This window comes from Hylobates moloch, unplaced genomic scaffold (genome assembly GCF_009828535.3).
Source record: "Hylobates moloch isolate HMO894 unplaced genomic scaffold, HMol_V3 SCAFFOLD_19, whole genome shotgun sequence".
NCBI lineage: Eukaryota > Metazoa > Chordata > Mammalia > Primates > Hylobatidae > Hylobates > Hylobates moloch.
This window is the reverse complement of record NW_026652294.1, coordinates 3,258,888-3,280,444: the sequence shown is the minus strand read 5'-3', so window position 1 is coordinate 3,280,444 and position 21,557 is coordinate 3,258,888. Positions and strand designations below refer to the sequence as shown.

Below are 21,557 nucleotides of genomic sequence, written 5' to 3'. Positions count from 1 at the left end.
GGTTTCTCCATTTTGCCTGAGCTGGTCTTGAACTCCTGACCTCAAGTGATCCACTTGCCTTGGCCTCCCAAAGTGCTGGGATTACAGGCCCTTCACCCCTTTGTTTTCTTTTTGTTATTTGTTTGTTTTTTAAAGACAGGGTCTCCCTCTGTTGCCTAGGCTGGAGTGCAGTGCCCCAATCACAGCTCACTGCAGCCTTGACCTCCTGGGCTCAAGTGATCTTCCCACTTCAGCCTTCCAAGTAGCTGTGATTACAAGTGCATGCCACACACTCGGCTAATATTTTTTAGTTTTTTTAATAGAGATGGGGGTCTCACTATGTTGTCCAGGCTGGTCTTGAACTCCTGGGCTCAAGTGATCTTTCCACCTCTATCTCCCAGAGTTGGGATTAGAGGTGTGAGCCACCGTGCCCAGCCCCAACAACTACTTGGAACTTATTTTGAAATAAAAAGCTCAAAGTTCATTTTGTTATTTTTTTATCTTTTTCCTTTTTAGAGATGGGGGTCTCATTATGTTGCCCAGGCTGGTCTTGAACTCCTGTGCCCAAGCGATTCTCCCACCTCGGCCTCCCAAAGTGCTGGGATTACAGGCATGAGCCACTGCGTCCGGCCCACTTTGTTGCTATTCATTTCAATAAATTGCATGCATTCCTCCAAGAAGAGTGCACTTGTAATTAATATAGAGTTATAATACATTCCATTATCTCTTCATATCTCTGCATCACATTTTCCAAGGGTAACATTTTATCTACATGGCAGACTCCACAATTATTTAGATCTTTTATTTACGGTTAAGGTTTACTTAAACATTTTGGCTTTATTCCTATTAAAAAAGGAATGTTTTCTTCCCCATTATGTTATCTGATTTTTGATGACATAAACTACTAATTTTTTTTTTTTTTTTTTTGAGACGGAGTCTCGCTCTGTCACCCAGGCTGGAGTGTAGTGGTGCTATCTCGGCTCACTGCAACCTCCACCTCCCGGATTCAAGCAATTCTCCTGCCTCAGCCTTCTGAGTAGCTGGGACTACAGGCGTGTGCCACCAGGCCTGGATAATTTTGGTATTTTTAGTAGAGACGGGGTTTTGCCATATTGACCAGGTTGGTCTCAAATTCCTGACCACAGGTGATCCACCCACCTCATCCTCCCAAAGTGCTGGGATTACAGGCATGAGCCACCATGCCCGGCCTACTAATTTTCAATATATATTTTATGCATCCAGATTATTAACTCTGACTCAATTAATTTTGTTTTCTTGTAGTAAACAGAACACCTGGATGTAAGTCTTCACATCTCTTCTAGGAGAATTATTCTGATGTGTACAGCCAAGGGCATGTTAAAATTCCATGGGTCTCAATTTCCATACCAATAATAGCAATAGTTTACTTACTTCCTCGTGTGGCTTGCTTCTCACGATCTTTATCAGCATCACACTAAGGCAGCGGTCCCCAACCCCCACGCCACGGACCACTGCTGGTCTGTGGCCTGTTAGGAATTGGGCATCATAGCAGGAGGTGAGCAGCGGGCAAGCGAGTGAAGCTTCATCTGTATTTACAGCTGCTCCTCATTGCTTGCATTACTGCCTGAGCTCCGCCTCCTGTTAGATCAGCAGCGGCATTAGATTCTCACAGAGCACAAACCCTATTGTGAACAGCACGTGAAAGGGATCTACGTTGCACGCTTCTTATGAAAACCTAATGCCTGCTGATCTGTCACTGTCTCCATCATCCCCAGATGGGACCATCTAGTTGCAGGAAAATAAACTCAGGGCTCCCACTGAGTCTGCATTATGGTGAGTTGTAGAATTATTTCATTATATATTACAATACGGTAACAGTAGAAATAAAGTGGACAATAAATGTAATGCACTTGAATCATCCCCAAACCACCCCCGACCTGTCTGTGGAAAAACTGTCTTTGACGAAACCAGTCCCTGGTGCCAAAAAAGCTCGGGACTGCTGCTCTGAGGAACGTCCCTGGACCTAAATCTGACTGGCAGTGCACAGCCCCCAGGGGGCATGGCCTACCTGCTGGATGTGGGCATTGTTGGGTCCATTAATAAAATCTTCTAGCTCAGAAAGACGGCTGGTTTTAGCCAAGGCAAAAATAAGTTCAGTCTCTATATAGGACTCATGGCCCCTTTTCCTGGCCATCTGCAGAAATTTAACTAGATCCTCCCAGTTGTCTAAAGACAGAAAACAAAGATAGGTTAACCCAGAGCTAATAATTTTAAACAAGGGCTCAATTCCTCCCATTCTGTCCTCAGCCAGACACATTTACCCTCCTGTTATGTCTCACTGGGAACTCAGACTCCAGATAATCTCTAGGAGGTCTTAATTACGCTCACTAAGCAGATCCGTAGCTCAGAAGGGAGGAGGGGAGGGGCAGAGCCACACTCAGGCCACCTCCCTTAGAAAAGACTTTGCCAGGAGACGGAATGCTTGTTCTGGACATCAGAGAGGTCGGTGCCACAATCAACTTGAAACACCAGAAGATCCCTGGGAATTGTGGGCCTGTCACTGACTAAAATTACTACAGTGGCGATATTGACATATCTAGTGTGCTTAAATGACCTCATCTTGTAAAGGAGGGCAATAGTCAACTAAAGAGCCGGTGTCAATAACAGAATAATGTTTATCTCAGACTCTTGTGGGAAACTTTCATGTAGATGATATCTCTGGATACATCATACGTAGAGATTTGTGATAATCTCTTCAACTTCTTGCTTCAGCCAGGTTTTGCATCAGTGAGGTGCAGAGCCCTAGGGAGAGGGGATTCACTTACTGCTCCTGCTGGCTGCCTGAACAACTTCCAGGTAAGAGGAAGGGTCATCCCCTCTGATATAGGAGTCGATGGCTTCCTTCACCAAATCTTTCTGGAGCTGGGCTTGGGCCAGCTGACTCCACACAGCAGGCTCATTGCATCTCTCTGCAAACTCATATGCCCGGTCCAGGTTTCCAATGTGCTCAATCAGGACCTAGGGGTTATGAGAGGACTTCCATTCTCTGCAACACCTCGTCAGCTCCAAAAAACAGACACATTTTTGTTTGGTTCCCTGTTCTGCCTAAAGCTGCATGACCATTTCAATTTAGTCAGAAGCAATCAGGTGCTAAGTATTTCTCAGATGGATAGGTTGAGGGAAGAGACAAGAGCTATTATATGAGAAGGGGGATGCTGAACAAAGAAGAGACACTCCAACAAAGTGGCACAGAGATGGAGATAGCCAGGTTAAGCTTTCTGGGCTGGGGGTAGGACCTGGGACTTGCTCCTGACCTTGGGAGGAAAGACTGCAACAGAGCATAGAAACTGTAAAAGAGTTCACAAGAATGGCTGTGGGGAATAAGATTGCTCACCAGGCAGAAACAGGCTTGCTGAGCAGCCTGGCAGAGATTGCGTGACAGTGACGGCCACCACTATATAGTAGTGGAGGTGGTGGCAGCATCAGCTGCCCCCTAATATGATGAGCTGGTCTGTCTCAAAGCAAGGCCAGAGCCCATGAGGGGGCACAAAAGAAGGGCTCCTGGATTGGGGGTTTCACAGCAGGTATAGAAATAAGGTAAAGGAAGAGGCAAGGATATAAAGATAATTGGTAGGACAGCAGTTCAGGTGAGATGTCCTGTGGTTTAGAACTGATTTGGAAATAAAACCAGAAAAGGCTCATAGACTGGAAAGAAAGGGATGCAGTTTAAAGAAGAAGAGTTCTTGGGGAGGCAGAGGGGCAGGCAGGGAGGGCTGGAGGGCCTGCTCTGGGAACATGACCTTGGATCCTGAAAAGCTCCTGCTGAGGAGATGGGGGAATGGGGAGTATAGGGGGTGAGTAGCATGGTGCAGAGGGCTGGAATGGTTGTCACTGAGGGTAAGATGTGAGTGCCTCTGAAAATCAAACGTTTGTGTCACCAGGGCTGACCAATGACATTGGGTCAGGTACCCAAGTCCAAGGGAGTGCTGGGGAGTGATAGGGAAGGGGCAGACTAACAGCCAATGGAAGGAGCACTTGCAGAGAAGGTCAAGACAAGGGGCCAGCAGGCTGGGAAGATGGGTTGCTGGTGAGGAGCAGAGAAGAGCACGAAGAGATGCACTGGACAACCAGAGGGTCTGACACCCTTGGAGAGGACAAGGGCTTGCAGGGCGCACTCGTGATATGGCAGAAGGTGCTAGGTCCAACATGCTTGCACTCAGCAGCCCACCTGGATTGCTGAGGCATTCATATCAAACTTGTGGAAGACGGTGAAGGCCTCCTCATACAGTGCGCTGCTGACAGCGATGCTTGCGACATCCAGTGCGTCATAGTTGTCCAGGCGGCTGATATACTCCATGACCCGTGTGCAGTTTGCCTTGATGGCAGTCAGGATCAACAGATTCTGTAGATTCCTGAGGAGAGAGGGTGGTCAGCACGGCATCCCAGGAATGAAGGCTGCACAAACCATTTTTTGGCAGGTCAGGCATCCCCAGACCCCCAGTTTTTTCAAAAAGGTAATTAATATACACATACATAACTGATAAGTAAATACAACAGAGTATTTGTGAAGTATTTGGGATCTAAAAAGAAACAATATAGCAAAGTCTTGGGAAAGCACAGGTAAGAGAATCAGAATGTGCCAATCAAATCACTGGGAGGGCTGCTGTGGCTTTTTAGAGCCCAGCCTCTGGATTCTGCTGTAGAGGTACCTATTTTCCTACCTGTGCTTTCTTTGTGATTCATTATAGCTTTATCACATCTACTGTATTTCTAAGCAATATAGGCAGCTTTGCATTTTTTTTTAACTTTTAAAAAATTTCGATATGGGGTCTTGCTATGTTGCCCAGCTGGTCTCAAACTCCTGGCCTCAAGTGATCCTCCCACCCTGCCCCCACAAAGTGCTGGGATTACAGGTGTGAGCCACCACACCAGGTCACTTTGCATTTCTTGAACTTTCTTTTGCTTTAATTATAATAGATGCATTCTTGCAAAACTTTTATACAATTCAAAAATGTGGAAAAAAATCAGTGTAACACACCACATATCAAGAATCTAAAAAAGAAATACTACATCATTATCAAATGATTCAGAAAAAGCATCTGACAAAATCTAACACCTATTAATGAGAAAAACTCTCAACTAGAAATAGAAGGAAACTTCCTCAATCTGAGAAAGTACATCTACAAAAAGCCCACTGCTAACATCATAAGTAACAGAGTCTGGACACTTTCCCCGAGGATCAGGAACAAGGCAGGGATGTCCACTCTCCACACTTCTATTTGTGCTGGAGGTTCTAGTTCAGGCATTTAGGCAACAAAAGAAACAAAAAGTTTCTTTTCTATAATGAATCACAAAGAAAGCGCAGGCAGCACTAGATTAGGAAGAAATAAAACTGTCCCCAGTAGCTCACACCTGTAATCCCAGCACTTTGGGAGGCTGAGGCGGGCGGATCACGAGGTCAGGAGATCAAGACCATCCTGGCTAACATGGTAAACCCCGTCTCTACTAAAAATATAAAAAATTAGCTGGGCATGGTGGCGGGCACCTATAGTCCCAGCTACTGGGGAGGCTGAGGCAGGAGAATGGCATGAACCCAGGAGGCAGAGGTTGCAGTGAGCCAAGATTGCACCACTGCACTCCAGCCTGGGCGACAGAGCGAGACTCCATCTCAAAAAAAACAAAAAACAAAACAAAAAAAAAACTGTCCCAATTTGCAGCCAACACGATTGATTAAAAAAAACTGAAGAAATCTACCAAAAAAAAAAAAAAAAACCACCAATAAATGAGTTTAGCAAGGTTGTAGAATACAAGGCCAACATACAAAAATCAATTGTATTTCTATATACTGACAATGTTTTTCAGTGAACAACTGTAAACAAAAATCTATTTAAAATACTTCCAAAAATATGAAATAATTATAAATATAATAAAATCTACATATGACCTATATGCCAAAAACTATAAACTGCTGTTGAAAGAAATCAAAGATCTAAATAAATGGAGAGACATATCACTTTCATAGAATCAACATAGTAAAGATATCAATTCTCCCTAAATTGGTCCATAGATTTCATGCAGTTCCAGTTCCAGCAGATTTTCTTGAACATATAGACAAGCTAATTCTGAAATTTATATAGATAGGCAAAGGAACTACAATAGCTAAAACAATTTTGAAAAAGAATAAAGTTGAGCCCAGGCATAGTGGCTGACACCTGTAATCCCAGCACTTTGGGAGGCCAAGGTGGGAGGAGTGCTTGAGCCTAAGGGTTTGAGACTAGCCTGGGCAATACGGCAAGATCCTGCCTCTACCAAAAAAAAAAAAAAAAAAAAAAATTAGCCAGGCCTGGTGGTGCACACATGCAGCTACTCAGGAGGCTGAGATGGGAGGACTGCTTCAGCCTAGGAAGTTGGGGCTGCAGTGAGCCGTGTTCATGCCACAGCACTCCAGCCTGGGTGACAGAGGGAGACCCTATTTAAAAAAAAGAAAGAAAGAAAAAAGGAACAAAGGTGGAAGAATTACACTATCTGGCCAACTGATTTTTGACAGAGATGCAAAAGCAATTCCATGGAGAAAGAGTATTTTTAACAAATAATGCTGGAATAAACTGGACATTCATATGCAAAAAGCTGAACCTCACCCAAACTTCACACTTTATTGGATAATGAATCTAAATATAAAATGAAAAAAATATGACACTTTTAGAAGGAAATAACAGAAAATCTCTGTGACCTAGGAGTATTAACAGAGTTCTTGATTTAACACCAAAGCACAGTCCATAAAAGAAAAGTTTATGAATTGGACTTTATCAAAATTATAACTTTTGTTCTGTTAATGACACTATTAAGAAAATAAAAGAAAATCTACAGAATGAGAGAACATATGGAAATCACATATCCAACAAAGGACTTGTATCCAGAACATACAAAGCACTCTGAAAACTCAACAAAAAACCAAACAACCCAATTAAAAAACAGGCAACAGATTTCAAGAGACACTTCACCAAAGAGGATCTACGGATGGTAACTGAGCACATAAAAAGTTGTTCATCATCATTAGCCACTAGGGCAATGCAAATTGAAACCACAATGGCAGACTGCTATACATTTATGAGACTGGCTAAGATAAAAAATACCAATATACCAGGTGCTGCTAAAGATGAAGAGTGACTGGAACTCTCACATATTGCTGGTGGGAATGCAAAATGACACAGCCATTCTGGAAAACAATAGTTAGGCAGTTTCTTAAACAGTAAATATACCATGTGATTGGGTATGTTTAAACAAAAATCTGGACACAAACGTTCACAGCAGATGTATTCATAATCACCTCAAACTGAAAACCACCCAAACGTACTTTGATGGGTGAAGAGATACTGTGGTACATTCGTACAACAGAATATCATTCAGTGACAAAAAAGAATGTAAGGCTGATGCGATGCACTCACCAACTTGGATGAATCTCAAAGGCGTCGTCACCCTGGGTGAAAGAAGCCTGTCACAAAGGAGTCTATACCACGTGATTCCATTTACATGACATTCTTGAAAATGCAAAACTAGTATGGCGGGTGGTAGCCAGGGTTGGGGGTTAAGGTTTGGGGGAATGTATAATATACATGGTAGCTAGCACAAGGGAGTGTTAAAGGGTTGATGGAATTGTTTGTATCCCGACTGTGATGATTCTACAAATCTACACTTGTGTTAAAATTCCTAGCACTGCATTCCCCATCCCCTTCCAGAAGGTCATTTTTACTGTATGGTGGTTTTATAAAAAAGAATTTTAAAGTTAGGTGCTAAGAGTCATCCATGCAGCTGTACAGTGTTCATTTCTAATGCTATCTGGTATGCCACTGTATGACTGTACTACAACCTACTTATTGATGGTTATCTGGATCGCTCTTAGAGCTTTGCCTTGAGTATCCCTGCACATCTCCTCATACAAATGAGCTGAGTTCCTTTAGGGCTCATAGGAAGAGAGGAAATTGCTGGCTGTGTGCATCTTTTTTCACCAAACTGTTTCCAAATGTAACACGCATTCCCAGCAGGGGCACATAAGAGGTCCAGCTGCTCAACATCCTCATCAGCACTGATGAGGAGAGTGGGGTTCCTGCTGCTCTGGCAGGAGTAACAAAGCATCGGATGACGCACTGTGGCCTCACTCTGTGCCTCCTTGGTGGCTGATGAGGCTGAATTCTTGCCTTAGGTTCACAAGCCGCCCTTCCTCTCACGGGAGGGCCTGCTCAAGCATTCTGCTTGGTTTCTCATTGGGTTGCTTGTGTTTTTCTTTTATTACAACTTTTCCCTACTAATTTTTTGTTGGTTGTGTTGCAAATATCTTCTCCCCATTTGTAGCTTCTCATTCATCCATCTTCTTTATGATAAAGTGCTTAAGTTTAATACAGTCTTACTGGTTTTTCACTAAAGGTTTATTTATGGTTTCTGGTTTCTGTGACTGGCTTAAGAATTTATTAGGTCATAAATATATTCTTCCAAGTATATACTCTAAAAATAATATATTTTGCTTTTTTTTTTTTTTTTTTTTTTGAGACAGAGTCTCACTCTGTCGCCCAGGCTAGAGTATAGTGGCGCCATCTCGGCTCACTGCAACCTCCACCTCCCAGGCTCAAGCGATTCTCCTGCCTCAGCCTCCCGAGTAGCTGGGATTACAGGCACCTGCCATCATGCCTGGCTAAATTTTTATTTTTAGTAGAGAAAGGGTTTCACCCATGCTGGCCAGGCTTGTCTCAAACTCCTGGCCTCCCAAAGTGCTGGGATTACAGGCGTGAGCCACTATGCCCAGCCAAGGCTATTTTTACCTACACATAAAACTGTCTGGTGAAATCATCACAGAAGGAAGAGCACGAACTTGAGGTTACCTGCATGTTTGAGAAGCGAGTGTTTAAGAAGACAGCAGAGCTACAGCCACCTGTTTAAGTGCCTGGAAGTACCCACAAACTAACAACTATCAAAGGAGTTGATCAGACAGCAAGACAGAATATTCTAGCCACCTCAGGCACCTTAATCCTGGCATCCTGTCATTAGTCAGGGTTTATGATTCCATTAAAATATAATTTCACATTCCATATACCATTACCATATAGCATCTCCAAGTTTAAAAACACACACACAAATTCCTCTCTATAATACTACAGACCTTGACAGCCTTTCTGGCCTACAAAATAAATCTCATAATTAAATCTTTACAGCTGCACTTATGATGTGAGTTGATTAAAATCTGACACAGAATCTCTGATGGTGAATTTTGAAGTGGAGAGGAACCCTGGGTGGCTGGCCCATGCGGAAGCACGCACTCTTACCTCTATGGTGCCTGCCCATGCAAAAGAACCATGCACTCCACCTCTAAAGTGCCAGTCCATGCAGAAGCACGCACTCCCACCTCTATGATGCCGGGCCCGTGCGGCTGCCCCTGCCACAGCTCCTGCTCATTTGGCTTCTACATTATACTTCTGGCAAGTCTTCCCTGATACATGACCAGATCTAGTTCTCCTGTCACCTTTTTCCAAGCTTTGTTCACCATGATTTGAAGAGTTCAACACATCCTTAGGCCACATGAGACCTTCATAAAATGCCAGCTCGCCTTCTCTGGGCATTGTGTGAAAGGACAGTGTGGGCCAGAGCAGTAAGAGGAGTGCAGGCTCCTGGAAAATGTGAAACTGAGGCTGGGCTCTGAGACAGGCAGGAGCTAATACGGGAAGGGCTAGACTGAGATAGAGGAGGTGGTAAGAAGGTTGGCATGTCTGAGGAGCAGCCAATGGGCAGGCTGGATGGGTGAAGCGGTACGAGATTGTAACAGAAGATGAGTATCAAGCAGATGTTTGAATCTGCCTGTGTCCACAGCTGCTCCTGGCATAGCCTCACCTGTGCTTGCTGAAGACAGAGTTATCCAGAACTATCTTCTCCAGCAGTTCAATCAGTTCATTAGGCAGGTCGGCTGTCATAAAGGCTTTGACAGTGACCAAAATCTCTTCAGGATCTCGTGTTTCTGACAATGCTGTCTGTACCACCTGGTTTTAAAAAGCAATTGAAAGAACTTGATTAAAGTCAATTCAAGACTGTATCTTTGAAGCTAAACAGAAGGGAAGGACTCCTTCAAGATGGTCTGGAACAGACACAGAGAAAATGGGAGACTTCTTAATGTAACAAAGGAAGGGTTTTCAAAGTTAATTTCAGGAAATTCTCAGTTTGCTCTATTTTGACAATTAGTTTTTCTCTCATATCAAATGTGCTACACAGACTCTTACTCTGCTCCAATGACCAGTGCACTAGGCATTTTGAAATGAATGTCTCCTTTTAGATTTGTCTCTTAAAGCCACTAATAGCAAATATGGCTCCACTTCTCTAATGAAGACACTGCAGGGGCTTCCAGCAGCCTCTTACTAGCAGAGAGCGCTGCCACTGCTGTGGCACAGTCCACAGCCAGAGCTGCAGAGCCACGTGCCTTCACACTGGATGCCACTCAGAACCACAATCTGAAGGAAATTTCCGACCAACAAAAGACTGGCTGTGCCACTCCTCCTCCAATTACAGGTGTCTCACATATAAAAACACTTACAAATAGGGTGGAAAGATAGTTTTCCAAAGAGTACACTTCCCATGTGACATTTCCCATTTGGAACGCCAGCACTGTTCTCTTTGCACTTTGGACCAGGCACCTTCAGTGACTTCGAGGATCTAATATTTTTGCCAAGTTTCTGGTTCTCCTCAGGGGTGGGCAACAGCCGTGTATCAATGAGACAGAAGAGACATCTCTGGAAGGTCTTTCATGGCTAACACAGCCCTCTGACCATGAACTTTCACCTAGCAATCTTGAGGGCCTTAAAGGAACCTAGGGTCAAGGTCAGTCCAGTCCACCTTTCTGCTAGTCTTTGTGAACTCAATGGTACCATAAGATGCAGAAGTTCTACCTCTGTGGAGTTTGTAATAACCACAACAAGGAGGCTGAAGAGTTTGAGAACAGGAGCTCTCCCAGCAGCTGAGGAACCAAAAGGGTATGCCTGAGGGAAAGGGGCACCAGGACACAGCACAAGTCCATCCAAAGGAGAAGGTACACTTCCTACAGTGACATCTAACTGTCAATTCTTGAAAACCTTGGAGGCCGGCCGTGGTGTCTCACGCCTGTAATCCCAGCACTTTGGGAGGCCAAGACGGGCGGATCATGAGGTCAGGAGATCGAGACCATCCTGGCTAACACGGTGAAACCCCGGCTCTACTAAAAATACAAAAAATTAGCCGGGCATGGTGGCGGGTGCCTGTAGTCCCAGCTACTCAGGAGGCTGAGGCAGAAGAATGGTGTGAACCCGGGAGGCGGAGCTTGCAGTGAGCCGAGATCGCACCACTGTACTCCAGCCTGGGCGACAAAGTGAGACTCTGTCTCAAAAAAAAAAAAATAAAATAAAATAAAATAAAGAGTTCGAGACCAGCCTGGCCAACAAGGTGAAACCCTATCTCTACTAAAAATACAAAAATTAGCCAGGCGTGGCGGCAGGCACCTGTAATCCCAGCTACTCAGGAGGCTGAGGCAGGAGAATCACTTGAACCTGGGAGGCGGAGGTTGCAGTGAGCCGAGATCACGCTATTGCACTCCAGCCTGGTGAAGAGCAAAACTCCGTCTCAACAAAAGAAAAAAAAAAAAAAAAAGAAAGAAAGAAAACCTTGGAGCAACTTAAGTAAATACACACAGGTTGTTTTAAGGGCAAAAATAAATTTCTACCGTCTGTTTGAGTAAATACAGGATGCCCCACCTAAGGTTGCCTCAGGACACTGCTCTCAGTAAACTTCATAATGAGGTTCCACTCCAGACACTAAAAGCAGCCTCCCTTTGTTATTATGTGCTCTGGATTACAGGAGCATTGCAGTTGAATTTCCCACCAGGAGGTGGCTACAGATATCCAATTACAGCAGAGATAATGAAAGACCAGCAGCTCTCCCCAGAAACAGGAAGACAAGAGGCCCCCGCTGGCTCTGGTATGGTGCAGTGTTAAAGTGGCCCTTCCCCAGTGCCAACATGAAGTCACCTTCAAGGTATACCAGGTGGCTGGACTATACCTGGAGAAATGTCTGATGTCTGGCAACCTGGATGTAGATCCCTAGTAGAATATTGTGTTGTTTAATATTTTTATTAGATTTGGATGGGTAAGTCCAAAGTTGAAACAGAGATTCAAAACAACATGACCTTCCAGAAATCTCAAAGTATTTCAAAATAAAAAGTTTAAAAAAGTAGTGGCACAGGCTTGAGGAAACAGTGGACAGAAAACAAGAGGATAAAATTCAGTAGAGATAAAGGTCAAATCCAGCCCTCAAGCCTTTCGAAAGCACCGGTCCAGCAGGTTGGCAATGTGTACAAGGGAGGTAGGAGTTTTAACTGGTCCTATTCTCAGGGCTGAAGCCACTTATTGGACGAGGGTTTTGTTCCAACACTGCTGCTCTTGGGTTTTGTTCCAACACTGCTCTTGCCCCACCCCTAAACAGTCTGCCCAGCACCTAGGGACAGTGCTGAAGGCAGCAGAGGCACTATCTGCGAATGTCTGTGAGGCTGTGACTGGAGGGGAGGCTCTTCCACAGGGCTGTGGGAAGCCCTCCCAGAGGCCAAGGCAGACTCCCACCTGCCAGGCCACACCCAATAATGACTCCTGGCCCCAGCACTCTGCCCCATCTCCAAGGAGGTGCTGGATAGTCACAGGGGCATAAAGAGTTCCTCAACAATGGGAAGTCAGCTGAGACAGCCTTGAAAACTACTTCACCTCTGTCCACAAGGCTGAGCTGGGCCCAGCATGCAGGCGTGCCACCAGGTACTCTCTTCCTGGGCTGCATATCCCTGCTTTGGATCCAAGGGCCAACACTATGCCCTTGGCCAGTAAATAGTTCCAAGTCAGCTCACCCTGGGGAATCAAGCTATTTTTAGGCAAGCTATTTCTGCAGGGGAGAAGGTTCAAAGGGCTAAGATGTTTTATTTATTTATTTTATTTTTTTGAGACAGAGTCTCACCCAGTTGCCCAGGCTGGAGTGCAGTGGCGTGCGATTTCGGCTTCCTGCAACCTCCACCTCCTGGGTTCAAGCGATTCTCCTGCCTCAGCCTCCTGAGTAGCTGGGATTACAGGCATGCGCCACACAGCGTGTTTTTGTATTTTTAGTAGAGATAGGGTTTCACTATGTTGGCCAGGCTGGTCTTGAACTCCTGATCTCAAGTGATCCACCCGCCTCGGCCTCCCAAAGTGCTAGGATTACAGGCATAAGCCACCATGCCTAGCCTATTTATTTATTTTTTTGAGACGGAGTCTCTGTCTGTCGCCCAGGCTGGAGTGCAGTGGCACGATGTCGGCTCACTGCAACCTCCACCTCCTGGGTTCAAGCGATTCTCCTGCCTCAGCCTCCCGAGTAGCTGGGATTACAGGCATGTGCCACCATGCCAGGCTAATTTTTGTATTTTTAGTAGAGATGGGGTTTCACCATGTTGGCCAGGCTGGTCTTGAACTCCTGAGACCTCAAGCGATCCACCCACCTCCGCCTCCCAGATTGCTGGGATTACAGGCGTGAGCCACTGCACTCGGCCAAGATGTTTTAAATTAAAAATGAAACCAGTCACTTGAGCTACAACGATGATTAGATGGCAAAATGCAGGTGCGCAGACATACCCATCTCTGTGCCTCACCTGGTCAATTAGCTGCCTCCTAGATGGGTTGGTCTCCTCAAGGACATGAGCCCAGAGCTCCGGATCCTTTCTGCGTACCAGGTAGCGGGCCTCGCTTTTGAACAGAGAATTCTCATTGCACACCTGAAATGAGCACACTCGTGTGTAACACAGCAGCCAACCAGCAGAAGCTGCTTGGGAGGACACACCCCAGTTCGTTCCCTGTGTGCCTGATATTAGTTTGGTGGACAGTCAGGGCCCAGACAAGATGCTATGCTTTGACATGGGATGAGCAGCAACCTACAGGGTTAACAATGGACTCAAACTACCTCAAAATGCCCTTTCCAAGTTTACAACAACTCCCAGGGATGTGCCACATCTCTGGCCAGTAGGACTTCCTGCATTCAGGGACATGCTCTGTCTCCCATTCTGTCTGATACAGCCACTAGCCATGGGAGGCTACTGAGCCCTTGAAATGTGGTGCGTGACAGGAACTAAACTGGTAATTTTTAATTTAGTTAAATTTAAGTACTCATATGTAGCTAGCTTTAAACCATCTGTAAAATGTTATCAGAACAGCCTAGAACTGGTATAAAACAGCACAAACACTGCAATGTTTCAAGACCTAAAAACTGTAAACTGTGCTTTCACTGGCAGATCTGGAGACCTTTTTCTGAATGTTATAACAGATCTCCAAAACACCAACAGTCCACTGGAATGTTCTAGCATGTGCAGCACTTGCTAAATCCTGGTGAGGATCAGATCTGTTGAATGCCAGATGCCAGGCACAAGGCTGAGCGGCGTGCACACGTGTTTGCGGATGCAGCACAGTCTGCCTGTGTATCGCGGGAAAAGCCCAAGCAGGCTGGTGTGGCACCAACCTCATAGGTGCCCTGTTCATGTCTGGATTTTTAGATCAAATGATTAGGTAGGAACAGTTCATACAATTCAACCTAAACATGTAATTATATGTGGATCCAAGCCTGGGCAGATGCAGGCAAAAGACCAGGGCAGATGTCTCAAGGAGGGGCCAGCAAGAACTCATCGGTCAGGTGATGGGGAAGGGCTTGTGTAGAGGGTTACCCCAAAAAGGGGGCATGAAGTACAAGGGCACTCGGGACATGAGGCACCCAGGGAACTGCAGGCCTCTCCAGGTGGGGTGGCAAGATGGGTGGCTGATCAAGTTGGGGAGTTGGGGAAGCTGGCAGTCCACAGAGAAGCTCACGAGTCAGGCCAAGGAGTTCAATTCTGCCCTCAAATTACCAGGTAACAGTAAGGACTGTAAGCAGAGGGATGGTAAGTCAGGTTCAGGGCCAACTGGTCTACAGGTACAATGTGTACAAATCACATGAGCAAGTTCCCAAAAGCTGTGAGAATCGCAAGGAAATAATCTCATGACCTGCCATCTCCAGGTGCACAGAAAGCCCTGATCAGCTCCCCACAGGCACACTTTTGAAAGCTTCCCTGGGAGGCCAGGGTTACATGGGCAGCTTAGCACATCTGCTACCCACCTTGATGAGCTCAAGGTCACACTGTCCCCGCTCATAGGCTACACAGGCCAGATGGGGGTCTCGCTTCTCACAGTAGTGGCCCACAACCCTGCTGTCATAGTAGGCATTCTCTCTCAGGAAGCACTCGGGGCTGCTGTTGCTGTCGATGTAGATTTTAGCCAGTGCATTGTGAGTGGCAGGCTCCTCACAGCCTTCCTGAATCCGGGACTCCAGCCAGGGAAGCAGCAGCTTGAGCCTTTGAAAGAAGGAAGGTGCCGTAAAGTCTCAAGGCTACCATTGGAAGTCTTGAGGGCAACTCCAGGGCTCTGACAGATGTTTCCTGAAACAAACAAAAAATCTCGGAGTCCATTAACTTCAGGTTGCTCTAGGGACCAAGATGGACCTGGTTTCCAAACTGATTTCTACTGTTAGGTTTTCCCCCAAGGTCTTCACAGTACCAATAGCAAGTAACTCATTGCTAATCTAAGATGTGTACATGAACGACCAGCACAGAGACAGTCCTGGAGAATTAGACAGAAACAACAACAGACACTAGAATCCAGGGGTAAGAGAAAACACCAAGTAAGGACACCTTACCTATTTCTTTTTTCTACTTCAGCCACCAACTCATCAGTAGAGAACTGTCCTCTCACTGCCATGATTAAGTGTTTAATCACTTCCTCAGAACAATCCACATCAAGCAGCCCTCCAATCACAGCTGGGGTCCGGCTAGGGTTGACCTAGGGTAGTCAAGATCAAGTAACTTCAATGCTGCAGACACAAGTTACTGTTAGAAGCCTCCTACGACGTGGACAGTTTGGGCAAAACCCTGAAAGGGCTCCTGTTTAGCACTGCACTGTGTCCCACCAAAATTCACCTGCTGATGTCCTAAACCCTAGTGGGATTCTATTTGGAAAGAGGGTGTTTAAGAAGGTAATCAATGTCAAGGTTGGGGCCCTAATGTAATAGGACTAGTGTCCTTCTAAGAAGAGGAAGAGGCACCAGGAGTGCACATGCACAGAGGAAAGGCCCTGTGAGGGCACAGCCAGGAGGCTGTCTGCAAGCCTGGGTGACAGCCTTCACCAGAAACCAGCCCTGCCGGCACCCTGATCATGGACTTCCAGCTTCCAAAACTGTGAGAAATAAATGTGTGTTGTTTCAGCCTCCTGGACTGTGGTCTTCTACTCTGGCAGTCTGAGCACACGAACCCACCACCCTTCAAAATGATAAAGTCTCTGAAATGTCAGGTGTTACAGGCAGCCTCTGAGGGGAAGACTGCCACTGACTGGGGCCCAGAGGCAGCTGGGTGTCATTCCAGGGAGCCAGCAGTACCTTCTGCACGTAGATCTCAATGTACCTCTGCAGGTTGTTGCGGTATAAATACAGGACAAGGTCATGGACAAAGCCAAAACGATCACACACGATGATGAGGGGAAGCTGGTCTGTGAGCTTGGCCTCCTGAGGATTAGAATGCACAGAACAAGTCAGGGAGTGGAGAAACCAGACAGCCAGACCTTGGACTCATTGCACACATGGGACGGCACTGTCTCTGCAGCAGAGTGACACATAGGAGACTCAGAATGAGACTGCTCTAAATAGGCTGTCGTTTTGTGGTATGGCGTTTGCTTTGGGAAATAAGTGAAAGAAAGATAATAGTATTTGGTTAAAGACTGCTACATTTGGCATTAACATTCCAAATCTGGACAAAAATATCTTTTCATTTAAGACAAGCAGCTCATTATGTGCAAACCCAACAGAAACCAGGCCATTCTCAAGAACAGCACACCTGTGGTAAGGGCTGCCTTTTCAGACACGCAGCCGCAGGCCATGGAAACATACCCCGCCACCATTCCCAGATGATGATGGCACTTGGTTAGGACAGCCACAGGCCACCACAATCATTCCTCCCCTCGTGTGGTCCCATGCCTAGATCACATTTTGAAGCTTTAAGTGTGGCCACATGGCCTCATTTCCTCCAATGGAATGTGAATCCAAGTGTCATCTGCCACTTGCAGGTCTCGCCCATAAAAACCATCTATGCTGGTTCCTCTGTGCTCTTCCCTTCTTCTAGCTGACTGGGAAGATGACATCCAAGTGAGGTGCTGAACACGGCAAAGCAGCCATGAGCCTGGTCCTTGAAGGACAGTAGGAAGGAAAGTCACCCCACTGACCTCCAGCCCACTCAGGATTGCCACATAAGGATGTAGGCTTCCTGTTCTTTATGACACTAGTGCTGGGTGGTCTACTTGTTTCTGCAGCTTTGCCTGCCTAATTGACAATGGCACTAATGGGATGTTGATGAATTACAATGCAGCAATAAACTAACTCCCTCCACTCACATGCCAGATACTTAGAGCACAGCCTCAAGCTGCTTTCCACGCTCTTAAAACGATAGAAGGTTACTTTAGAACTTTAAGCCATAAAGTAGAGCTCTGTCCCTGGGACTAAGGGGTCCCTGGCGAGACAGATCCAGCTTCCCACCCCTGGGACATCCTGAGGATGGTCTGCCCCACCTGCCATCAGCAAGGGCAGCTCATGGAAGGAGGTAGCGCTGGAACACACCTTCAGGAAGTTCTTCACACGCTCTGGGTTGTAGCAGCTGCTCTCTCGGCAGATCCTCTCCACCTCCTTGATCTGCCCTGTCTTACAGGCAGCCTGAATGTATTTCAGATGCACATCTGGGTCTTGGCTGAAGTTCACGATTGAGCCCAGGAAGTAGAAGAGGCCTATGAAGAGAGACCGTTCCATTTTTGTCCTTGGAACACCCGCCTGTCTCCTCTGTAGCTGCTGCCCACCTTCCCTCGATGACCCTGCTCCACTCTCCAGGGACCCACAGCACACTCAGAACTCATAATCGATATGCCATTTGTCTGTTTTGGCAGCTCCCAAAAATAGCTAGTCAGATTTCCATCATATTTGGCAGGTATACCTGGCATGTTTTGATGTAAAATACTAGATATTTGGTACAAGTGAAATTCCTTTTGGGGGCCCAGGTATACTTAGATAGTCGTCATCAAGAGTAATTCCCACTGAGGTAATCTGAGAGGGTTGTGGGACTGCTTCTCTAAAAAGACATGCCAAGGGACAGAGAAATAAGCCATGGCCTCCAGGAGGAGGCCTGCGACTCAACACAGAGCTGACAGTGACATGGGCACCACATGCTGAGCCCCAGAGGACAGCATTCACAGAGGCTAATGATGTTCCTCATCATTACAGAGGCCAGCCAGGAGGCACCAGTAACAACAGGGTAGGACACATCCGAGACGGCCCCTCCCTGTTGAGGTCTTTCACTGTAACTGTGAGACTCTGATGCTAGGAAGGGAATGGGCAACCCCTAGGCCGACGGTTCTCCACCAACCTACTCTACTGCCCTCCCCCAGCCCAGCTCCACTCAGTTGTCTGCCGCGGTCTTTCCTACAGGGGTGTCTTCTAAAGAGAAGGCCAGTTCCCTGAGGGCAGGGTCCTGTTCCACCCTCCATCGATGCCCCAACCTCACTGGACACATGGCAGTGGCTTGATGCCTAGACAAATGCTTAGTCTCTATCCTGGGTGGGCCAGACAGCCCCCATCTGTCCCTAACAAAGCCACTCCCACTCCAACTGCCCTAGAACACTTTTTTGGTGTGATGTCCAAGAAGGGGAAAGGAAGACAACCAGGTTACCTTGTCAGCCCCCGCAATCAACTGGGTAGCAGACACCACAAAGCAATGCACCCTCTATCATGGGCTCTCATTTAGGAGAGGCCCAAAGAGCCTCCCTCCTGGGGCTGTGAAGACCAGACATCAGGCCTTTTCACTCTACCCATGACACAGGCTTTTAGATGAATTCTTGCCAGACTGTGCTGTGTAGACACACCGGGCTCCATAAGTTTCTCCATCCCATCACCAACCAACCTGATTTCTTCCTTTGGAAATACCAAAAAGGTTACTGAAGCTGAGGGTGCACATGAGATGGCAGTAGCATTCTGCCACTGACTGAGCACCCAAGGCAGCCAGTGCTGCATCCTGCCTGGCTTTGCAGGAAGGCCGTTTTAAGGCGGGCAGGTAGGCAGTAACACCTGAGAAAGGAGGTGTAGTCACATGGCGGGGTCAGCGAGAGGCTGCACGGTTTACCTTCATAACTCTTGAAGGATTCAAAGAGCTCCACCAGGGCCTGCGTGCCCAGCTGCTCATGGTACTTAGAGGCCACCTGCACACACAGCTGAAGGTTCTGTCTGATGTTAGCAGACAGCATGGCACGCAGACACTCCACAGAATCCTCCACCGATAAGGAGCCAAAGAAATTGACAAGCCACTGGGAACAAGGAAGAGTCTGTCCACAACGATGCACCACTGTAAAGATTGCTAACACTTGGAAAATAACTAGGTCATTCTCCTGTTCCTCTGAGTGTCAAAAATACAGAGAATTTCCACATAAAGGGATTGAAAAGCAACTATCCATCAAGGGAAAAAGTAGGAGCAAGGAGTAAAGCTGGGAAAAGACACTGATCTAAACTGTTCACCTGGAATATTCCACAGTTGATGCTAAAACTTATTCCACAAATTGGAACACAATAGCTAGTTTAGCTTTGCTAATGGTTTCAAAGGTGGACATCAGAAAGAAAGGTGCTACAGGGCCCAGACATGCTGCTGAGCAGATAAACTTTGTGCGTGGGCTGAACTACAGCTGCTTTTGGTAGTAAAGTATGGTAGGTTAGGGCAGTGATGGGCTCAGGCCATGGTTCCACAATCATCAACAGGTAAACATTGGGGAGCATGTGACATTAATTGCATAGACAACAGCCATAATAGGAGTGCCCAGGGGTACACAGTACCTCGGGATTGAGGAGGTGAGTGTGGACCACAGCCCTCTTGATGTCATAGAGGTCGGTGTAGTGCTCCAGTGCTTGCTGCAGGAGGCCTGCCTTCTCACAGAGCTGGGCAATGTGAGCCTGGTCGTAATGCGTAAATATTTTATTTCCAAGGATGGCATCTGCAACCTATGAAACAGGGAGTTCAGTGAGAAGGGCTGATCAATGGCAATAACTTTTTAAGACCAGCTGCTCAACCTTGCCCCAGGGTAGGGTATAGCCTGGCAACCAGAACTCACAGGCCCCTGTCCATATCCATACCTCTGTGGTGGCAGCAGTGCTTGTTGGTCCCAAGATCCCTGGCTGTCCTTCAAGCCATCTTAGGCCCTTTGCACAAGGCTTCATCTTCCCATGTTGCAGCTGGGCCCAGCCCATGTGGTCACAGAGTTGGGCCTGTGAGAAAGGCTGAGGCTCCATAAAGCCCTATTACTGGGATGAGTCCAAGTCACTGTTGCAGCTTTTAAGCAATCACATTCTTTTTTTCTTTTTTTTTTTTTTTCTTTTTTTGAGACAGAGTCTCACTCCATCATTCAGGCTGGAGTACAGTGGCACAATCTCGGCTCACTGCAACCTCCATCTCCCAGGTTCAAGCGATTCTCACGTCTCAGCCTCCCAAGTAGCTGGGATTACAGATGTGCACCATCATGCCTGACTAATTATCGTATTTTTAGTAGAGACAGAGTTTCGTCATGTTGGCCAGGCTGGTCTCAAACTCCTGACCTCAAATGATCTGCCCACTTTGGCCTCCTAAAGTGCTGAGATTATAGCCGTGAGCCACCGCGCCCAGCCAGCAATCACATTCTTATAGGGTTTCTATGGCAAGATCAGTGTGAGGGCTCAAGTCTACCAATTCTCCTTGAATAAGCTCAAGCCTTAGATTAGCAATGGGCAGAAGGAGACCTGAACAAAACAAATCCCATTTGTGCTTACTAGACTTCTCTACTAGGCTAAATATAGAATTAGGAGTTGGGGATTGCATTTAAAAAACAATGAACACTCCTGGAAACAATTTTGATGAGGCATAACATCTTTTTTTTTTTTTTTTTGAGACAGGGTCTCACTCTGTTGCCCAGGTGAACGGAGTGCAGTGGTGCAATCTCGGCTCACTGCCGCTTTGACCTCCCAGGCTCAAGCAATCCTCCCACTTCAGCCTCCCAAGCAGCTGGGATTACAGGCACATGCTGCCACACCTGGCTACTTTTTTTTTTTTTTTTTTTGAGATGGACTCTCGCTCTGTTGCCAGGCTGGAGTGCAGTGGCATGATGCCACCCTGCTCACTGCAACCTCCGCCTCACGGGTTCAAGTGATTCTTCTGCCTCAGCCTCCCAAGTAGCTGGGAATACAGGCACGTGCCACCACACCCAGCTAATTTTTGTATTTTTAGTAAAGACAGGGTTTCACCATGTTGGCCAGGCTGGTCTTGATCTCTTGACCATGTGATCCGCCCGCCTTGGCCTCCCAAAGTGCTGGGATTACAGGTGTGAGCCACTGCGCCTGGCCCACCTGGCTAATTTTTATATTTTTTTGTAGAGATGGGGTTTGGCCGTGTTGTCCATGCTGGTCTCAAACTCCTGGGCTCTGCTCACTTTGGCCTCCAAAAATGCTGGGGTTACAGG

The 21,557-nt window shown here is 46.6% G+C and overlaps 1 protein-coding gene across 7 annotated transcripts in view; it reads right to left on the bottom strand.

Moving 5' to 3' along the window:
- Nucleotides 1–21,557, bottom strand: part of CLTCL1 (clathrin heavy chain like 1) — a 120,858-nt gene that overhangs the window by 26,646 nt on the left and 72,655 nt on the right. For 5 of the 7 annotated variants that reach the window (XM_058431368.1, XM_058431370.1, XM_058431369.1 and 2 more), the window contains 12 exons: nt 20,203–20,334; nt 19,906–20,070; nt 19,205–19,385; nt 17,656–17,819; nt 16,426–16,551; nt 15,691–15,833; nt 15,115–15,349; nt 13,625–13,747; nt 9,835–9,980; nt 4,187–4,370; nt 2,784–2,976; nt 2,027–2,184 (listed from right to left, as the gene is read on the bottom strand). In XM_058431368.1, coding sequence (XP_058287351.1) covers nt 2,027–2,184; nt 2,784–2,976; nt 4,187–4,370; nt 9,835–9,980; nt 13,625–13,747; nt 15,115–15,349; nt 15,691–15,833; nt 16,426–16,551; nt 17,656–17,819; nt 19,205–19,385; nt 19,906–20,070; nt 20,203–20,334 — 1,950 coding nt within the window. The remainder of the gene's footprint in view (nt 1–2,026; nt 2,185–2,783; nt 2,977–4,186; nt 4,371–9,834; nt 9,981–13,624; nt 13,748–15,114; nt 15,350–15,690; nt 15,834–16,425; nt 16,552–17,655; nt 17,820–19,204; nt 19,386–19,905; nt 20,071–20,202; nt 20,335–21,557) is intronic. The other 2 variants (XM_032138574.2, XM_058431371.1) reach the window with 2 other exon arrangements.